General features: G+C 46.3%; 1 protein-coding gene across 9 annotated transcripts in view; it reads left to right on the forward strand.

Annotated features, from left to right (window-relative positions):
* The window catches only part of ATP7B (ATPase copper transporting beta), a 49,499-nt gene extending 42,062 nt beyond the window's left edge, over positions 1–7,437 (forward strand). For all 9 annotated transcript variants that reach the window (XM_083495114.1, XM_083495109.1, XM_083495113.1 and 6 more), the window contains 6 exons: positions 986–1,132; positions 1,614–1,756; positions 2,201–2,404; positions 2,529–2,646; positions 4,010–4,112; positions 6,514–7,437. In XM_083495114.1, the coding sequence (XP_083351240.1) occupies positions 986–1,132; positions 1,614–1,756; positions 2,201–2,404; positions 2,529–2,646; positions 4,010–4,112; positions 6,514–6,781 (983 nt within the window). In that variant the 3' untranslated portion in view covers positions 6,782–7,437. The remainder of the gene's footprint in view (positions 1–985; positions 1,133–1,613; positions 1,757–2,200; positions 2,405–2,528; positions 2,647–4,009; positions 4,113–6,513) is intronic.
* Positions 7,438–7,911: the final 474 nt, after the last annotated feature.

Raw genomic sequence — 7,911 nt, forward strand, 5'->3', positions numbered from 1 at the left:
AGCGAGATGGGTGCCGTTACCCCAGAGTCATCCACGACTGGACTTAACTGTCAGGGGTCCTTTACCTTTTTTTTTACTTTTGTTACGTTGTACAGTGGTACCTCGATTTACATACGCTTCAGGTTACAGACTCTGCTAACCCAGAAATATTACCTTGGGTTAAGAACTTTGCTTCAGGACGAGAACAGAAATCGTGCGCCGGCGGCGTGGCAGCAGCAGGAGGCCCCATTAGCTAAAGTGGTGCTTCAGGTTAAGAACAGTTTCAGGTTAAGAACAGACCTCCAGAACGAATTAAGTACTTAACCCAAGGTACCACAGTAGTTATGTATTTTTTATCATGTTGTAAGCTGCCTTGAGTATGGTTTGAACTGTAGAGAGGCTGCATACAAATAAAATTATGTATTTATGTGTGTATGTATATATATTTGTAAACTGTTGGGAGATCCCAAGAAATCCAGGCTAAAAACTGACATTTGAGTCAGTTTTGGTCAAAACAATCTGCTTTATGCTGATTAGGGTTTTTGCTTTGACATTTAAAGTCTAGTTCGGACAGCAGATGATGTCTTCCCCACCTTTTCACTCTGCGGGGCCTGTTCTTTATACCTTCTCCACATTTGCTGGCATCAAAATTGGATAAGAGAGCAGACGTGGTGAAAACAAGCCTCTTAAAAACATGGCACCTGTGTGTTTTTGATTCTGTCAGTCTGTGAAAAGATGCCCTACAAATCTGTCTTCCGCATGTTATAATTTTCCAAATGTCTTAAGTTTATGCTAGCAAAGTTTGATAGGCACAAGGTAACTGCTGTATTGTCAGTCAGTCAGTCCTAGCTCTCGCCGCTCCTACAACGGGGGAGAGTTGTGTCTGGCGCCTATTCCAACAGATAACGTGGGACAACATGCTGTTCTCAGATGAGTCCTTCCCTGTAATTTTGGAACCCTTTTGCACTGTTAAGTTTTCATGCCGTCCAATTTCTGTGCCTGGCAGATGCAGCAGCCCCTGTGACTTACTCTGTGTTGATCGGGAACCGGGAGTGGATGAGACGGAACGGCTTGCATATCTCCAGGGATGTTCACGAGGCAATGACCAGCCACGAAATGAAAGGACATACGGCTATACTGGTGGCCATAGATGGTACTCTATGCATTTAGACACATTTTCGCCGCCTGGGCAAGTGGCATCCAGCTCGACATGTCGCATGTTGTGGGGAGGAGAGGGGGGAGGAGCTGCAGGACCAGGATGGTCAAAGCAGCACCAGTGGGGTGTCTCTCAGGTCCAGAGCTAGAGATGAAAATTGAGAGGAATAAGTGGTTTTGGCTGGCTGAATATACAAGAGTCTTGTGGATATACAAGAGCCAGTGTGGTGTAGTGGTTAAGAGCAATAGACTCGTAATCTGGGGAACCGGGTTCGCGTCTCCGCTCCTCCACATGCAGCTGCTGGGTGACCTTGGGCTAGTCACACTTCTCTCTGAAGTCTCTCAGCCCCACTCATCTCACAGTGTTTGTTGTGGGGGAGGAGGGGAAAGGAGAATCTTAGCCGCTTTGATACTCCTTCGGGTAGTGATAAAACTGGATAGCAAATCCAAACTCTTCTTCTTCTTCTTTTCGTCTGCAGGATCACTTTGTGGCATGATTGCAATAGCAGACACAGTCAAGCCAGAGGCAGCTCTAGCTGTGCACATACTGCAAAATATGGGAGTGGATGTGGTGCTTATTACAGGAGATAACAGGAAAACTGCCAAAGCAATTGCAACTCAGGTATGTTTTCCGGGTCACTTACAGACATCTGTTGAACATTTATCTTGATAATGATGATGATGATTTTGCATGAAGCTTGAAGGGAGGCTGGATATCTGCTATTTTAGTCAGCATTCGTTCTGATTGGTTTGTGAGAAGCTTAGACCATGTTGCACCAAGCAGTTGTTATCCCACACTTTTCTTGTCCCTTTTCTTACTGCAAAAAAAGTCTGCTGGAGGGGCGGAGTAGGTTTGTTGTGCAACAACCCCGACTCAACTTCAATCGCGCAACCCAAATTTGCTGGTACGAGATTGAATCCTACCTGCAAATAGCGACAACCTGGGAACACTGGTGGTCTAAAAGGGGTGTTTTCCTGTGCATTCACAAGACTGAAACAGACATGGACCTTTGTGCTGAACGAGTTGTGTAATTCATACTAACAGAAAGCATCTTTCTGCATATAGGTTGGGATCAGAAAAGTCTTTGCTGAGGTTCTCCCATCTCACAAAGTAGCCAAAGTCCAGGAACTCCAAACAGCAGGGAAGAGAGTTGCCATGGTGGGAGATGGAGTCAACGACTCTCCGGCTTTGGCAAGGGCTGATGTTGGGATTGCGATTGGAACGGGCACAGATGTTGCCATCGAAGCCGCAGATGTGGTTCTTATTCGTGTGAGCTGACTTTCCGTAAAAGAGCATGGTGGTGCGGGGCGGTTTCCTGGGACATGTTCAGAAGTTTGGGAGTGTGTTAGCTTTTTAGGGGAAAAAAATATGTCCCTGATTCTTTTTGGTGCAGAACGACTTAATGGATGTTGTCACGAGTATCCGCCTATCCAAGAGAACAGTGAAAAGGATACGAATAAATCTCATCCTGGCCTTAATATACAACCTCCTTGGCATACCTATAGCTGCAGGTAAGCTACTGTTATGATGGTTTTCTCTCTCTCTCTCTCTCTCTCTCTCTCTCTCTCTCTCTCGTTTTTCAGATTTTAACAATTTACAAGCAATTATCAAACAATCAACATAAAAAGAGAATTCCAAAGAATCTCTTGAACTTCCCTCCTCCCCTTTGTGGATCATTTTGTCTATTAATCAAAATCTTTTAAATCTCCATTATACCCTACCCCAAATTCAACCTTGAACTACAAGTGTTATTGCAATCCTACTGATAATTTTAATTAGTCACGATGGTTTTCAGACATCTGGGGTGGTGGAGGGCGAGTAGGAGAGGAGGCTGTTTGGTTGATAGCTTAACAGTAGCGAAACTGATATTCTGTAGCCTACTCATGGAAGGTAACATAATCTATCTCATAGTGACTTTATGTCCATAATCTCTTATCAATGGGAAGCAGGAGTGTCCGAAAATGGCGGCAGGGGTTGTAGGGAGATAAGTGGAAGCGAGGTAACTTACATCTCCGCATCTCCCTCTTGTTGCTGTGCAATTTGGGAAGAAAGAGAGGCCGCTTTGCCCATCTGCATCTTTTGAGACCCTCTGTAACAGCCTCATCCCAACCTTTTTAGCCCTTTCTGCTCTAAGCTGAGTTTTCCTGGAGCGTGTCAAGCAGAAGACGGGCAAGTAGTTTGTGTGGAGAGGAGGGAAAGCACTGCGTCTCCTTTCAAACTGGAACTTAGTTTTGAGAAGGCAGAGAGCTGGCGAGGGGTTCCGTTTAACTGTTAAATTGACTTGGCTTACAATTATTTACAGTTATATATGTGTGAACAAAGAGGTTCTATGTGAGCATACGTTGTGGCGATCACACAGGGTCCCCGGACGTTTCACCGTCTATTGATCCCTGTGCCACCACTTTATTTCTTACTGCCACCACCCAGGCCCTACCTGGTACAATACTGAGTCCAGTCAGGGTTAAATTGGAACATAAACTTCTGTTTATTTATTGCAGTTTAACAAGCGTGTGGTTTCATAAACTGTATCGGTCCATTACAATCATGGGGTGCCTATCCAGACCTATAACTTCCGCTACCTGCTCTCACTCACTAAACCAGCTCTCAGATATTTACTTGTCTTCCTAGCCCCTAACTGTTCCTGACCCAGCTTATTTCGCTACACTAACTCAACCTCCCCACAGACTCTATCCCAATTCACTCCCACTCCAACCAACCACCCAGCTCCCAACAAACTCCTCCCTTCCACCCCTCCCAAAGCTGGTTTTATAGCCCCTCTGACTCCACCCCCTGGGTTCTGATTGGGTAACTTGTTTAACTATTTCACCTCCAGCACTCTCATATGTTAATGTCACATATGTGTGTTTGTATTAGGAGTATTTCTGCCTCTTGGGATTGTGCTACAACCATGGATGGGATCAGCGGCAATGGCGGCATCTTCTGTGTCTGTGCTGCTCTCTTCCCTGCAGCTAAAATGGTAGGTCTTCCCATTGATTTCCTCATGGCGTTGAGAGCTACAGCCAACTTGTGTGTTTTAAGTGTACCTAAACAGAACTTTGTATGTAGCTTCTCTAAAGGTGAAGAGTTCTAAGCCATTGGTGATGGGTGGGGCTGGCACCAGGTTTGAGGAGGTCCTGAACGAAATGGCGCAAAGCACCCTGCCGAACTCTACAAAATTACCATATTTTTTGCTCTATAAGACTCACTTTTCCCCTCCTAAAAAGTAAGGGGAAATGTGTGTGCGTCTTATGGAGCGAATGCAGGCTGCGCAGCTATCCCAGAAGCCAGAACAGCAAGAGGGATTGCTGCTTTCACTGCGCAGTGATCCCTCTTGCTCTTCTGGCTTCTGAGATCCAGAATACTTTTTTTCCTCCTCCAAAAACTAGGTGCGTCTTGTGGTCTGGTGCGTCTTATAGAGCAAAAAATACAGTAGTTTACCAGGGAACAGAGGGGCAGGCAGGAAGGACAGATGGGTTGGGGACAGGCAACAGCACTCATTCCCGTCCTGAGAAGAGCACTGCAGTTGCTACCATCATTATCTCTCCAGAACATCCCTGGATCCTGGCTTAGCAGACCACTTTGGGCAGAGTTGAGCAGCATTGTAAATCCGTATGGCAGGAACTGCAATCCACCTGGCCAGGCACTTCATCACTGCAAAAACAATACATACTAATGCTTTAGTTTACATTTCTATTGACTATATTGATTATTATACAGCCCCCTGTAAAATAAATTACTGTCCCTTTTTATATAAGATAATTTTTATTAACAATAACATGGAGCAATGCAAACAATGCATAATGTGTATCGATCACTGGGTCCAAAGCAAAATAGTAGTCGTGGCATGTATAAAGCAGAAAATAATAGCATGTTAAGCTAAATAACCAAGCCAAAAAGATGCGTGGCAAGGTCCCAAACCCTCCTAGGTAAAGGTCAAGGGACCCCTGACCATTAGGTCCAGTCATGGCCGACTCTGGGGTTGCGGCGCTCATCTCGCTTTATTGGCCGAGGGAGCCGGCGTACAGCTTCCGGGTCATGTGGCCAGCATGACGAAGCCGCTTCTGGTGAACCAGAGCAGCACACGGAAACGCCGGTTACCTTCCCGCTGGAGCGGTACCTATTTATCTACTTGCACTTCGTGCTTTCGAACTGCTAGGTTGGCAGGAGCAGGGACCGAGCAATGGGAGCTCACCCCGTCGCGGGAATTCCAACCGCCAATCTTCGGATCGGCAAGTCCTAGGCTCTGTGGTTTAACCCACAGTGCCACCGGCGTCCCTAAACCCTCCTAGGAAGTGGAATAAAGACACATGAAACAGTATTTTTGGTTAATGGATGAAAAAGGCCACAGCTTTGTTGGTTACAGAAAGCGAGTGGTATTGGCTTAGGCATTGTAAACCACACGACTATATCTGACTCCTGCCCATCCGCAGGGAGTCTTGTAAGGGTTAACCACCAGTAGGGGGAGCCCTGCTGATGCACATCAACTAGGAACTCCCCCAGGGTTACCGCTAGGGGTTGTGCCATGGCCCTAGCCCCCCGTCTTGGGCTTCAGACAGAGACCACGCCCCCGGATTCCTTTAACAGAGTACCCTTGAATTAGGAGGGGTAGGTGATGGCCACTACCTCCCTTCACCTCCAACCGAATACTCCAATGCCTAACCGCCAAACCTCACAAAGTTGTGACGATTTGCTACAAGGTAGGTGAAAAAACAAAATGGCCAGTGCCAATTTGCCAAGTGGAAAAATTCCTACCAGGCCCCCTGGGCAACCGAGGTCCATAGCAAGGACAAGAAATAAAGAGCCTAACCTAAGGGAGGGAGGGAGGGAGAACTGGCTGAGCGGGGAGAAAAAACAGGGGCGAGTCCTCAGCCGTGGGCAGTTTAAATAGCCCACGCCATGCCCCTGGACCGTCTGAATTGGACGACCTAAAGTTGATGCGGCCGAGGAGCATCCAGTGGCGCAGAGAGGGCTTGCTCCTAGCCTGCAACGACATCTCCCTGGGAACGGGAAATGGTTTTGCAGGGTGTTTGGGTTCCTCTGGGTGACAAATAATAAAAGAAAGAAATTTAAACCAATAGCATTAAAATCCCCCCCCCCCACTCATCATGTAAGTTTATCAGCCAAAGTCAATCCTAGCACACCACTTGCGAGTGGTGCATCAGTCTGCATTCTTCCAGTGTAACCCCAGCGTGGTTTATCATATTCTTATGGGGGAGAGCTTTGTTGCACTCTGTAAATAAAGGAAGCAAAGCTAATCCTGGTTCCACTTCAATATAGATGTCCCTTTTTTAAAAAAGGCATAGCCACTGACAAGCACAGCTGCCATTTCTCTGCGTGAGCCTCTGACATTTGGAAGTCTGTCTTTTGTCTTTCCTTAGCTACAAAAAAACCGACATGGAAAGATACGAAGCACAGGCTCAAGGCTGCATGAAGCCACTGACACCTTCCCAGGTCAGTGTCTACATCGGAATGGACGATAGGAGACGAGACCTTCCCCAACCAGCTGCTCGGGATGATATCAGTCAAGTATCTCTTTGTTCCCTGACATCAGACATACGGCCAAGACACTTGGGGAATTTCCTAGAGAATGAAGCAGACCAGTGGTCCTTGCTCACGAACCATCAAGATGAAGACCACTACATCTGAGAGTGCCGCATTCTGGAGCTGAGCCACAATGTTCGGGGGCAGGACTACTTTACCTTGTGACTCTTTCACAGGTAGACTTGGGATCCTTCCGGTCTGCTTCCAGAACGCCTGCAGTTTGTGCTGGGCATGGAGGAGACTGCCTTGATCGGATCCTGGTGGCAGAGTTACCTCTTGGATCTCTCAGCCATGGCATGACGTAACCAAAGTGTGAACAGAAAGATTTAGGGCGGAACATCCAGGCTTTTTACACACTGTATCTAAGTCCTAAACGTGACACAAGAATATTTTACATGGACCAATTTTAGACATGAAAAGTGACCAAAACAGAAACTGGAGGCAGGCTAACTGTGCTCAGAATGTTGATTGCTTCACTTGAGATAATTGACCAGGATGGTTGTACATCCATGGTAGGGGATGTGTTGCTCCCATCAGCCCCGGCTAGCGTAGACAATGATCAGGGATGATGGCAGGTAGAGTCCAGCAACCTGTGGGGTGACCACAGCTTCCCTAAGCCTGCTCCACATCTCAATAGCAGAAAACAGGATTTTGTGAAATGGGGAAGATTGGTGTCTGCAAGAACAAGGGCCCTCACTTAATTTGCAGGTTACGTGTGTGTTATAAACAAAACAGAATTAAATTGATTTTGTTTAATGTGAGCTATAGTTTAATTTCCATTTCAACTGCTTTAACTTGTTACTTAGTCTTACACAAGAGCAAGCGAGTAGGGCAAATGCAAACCCTACTGTCTACTCCCATTGTAATGCGAAATGGATTTTTCCAGTGCACCAGAAGTTGCTGTCACGACAGTTTTGACTCCATTTATTAGTGTTGAATCCCAAGCTCCACATTTAGCCTGCACCCTACAGAAATAAAAGGTTTGTGTGCTTCAGAGAACAGATCGTGAGCATTCACAACATGAACAGTGAAATACAATTGGATGCTGTGGTCTCCTAAACTGCTGAACCTTGCCCTCGCTACCGTGCTAGAGAAATTTCTAGCTGTTGCTTTTAGAATGAGAGCTATCTCCCATGTGTTGAAAGCAAGCCCGTATTTTAATTTAAACAGTATTTCAAAGTGCTCATAAGGGAGCCGAGAGTACCAAACTGAAAGATAAATGCACTGTAGAGACC

This window comes from Podarcis liolepis (assembly GCF_965112155.1).
Source record: "Podarcis liolepis genome assembly, chromosome: 3".
Classification (NCBI taxonomy): Eukaryota; Metazoa; Chordata; class Lepidosauria; order Squamata; family Lacertidae; genus Podarcis; species Podarcis liolepis.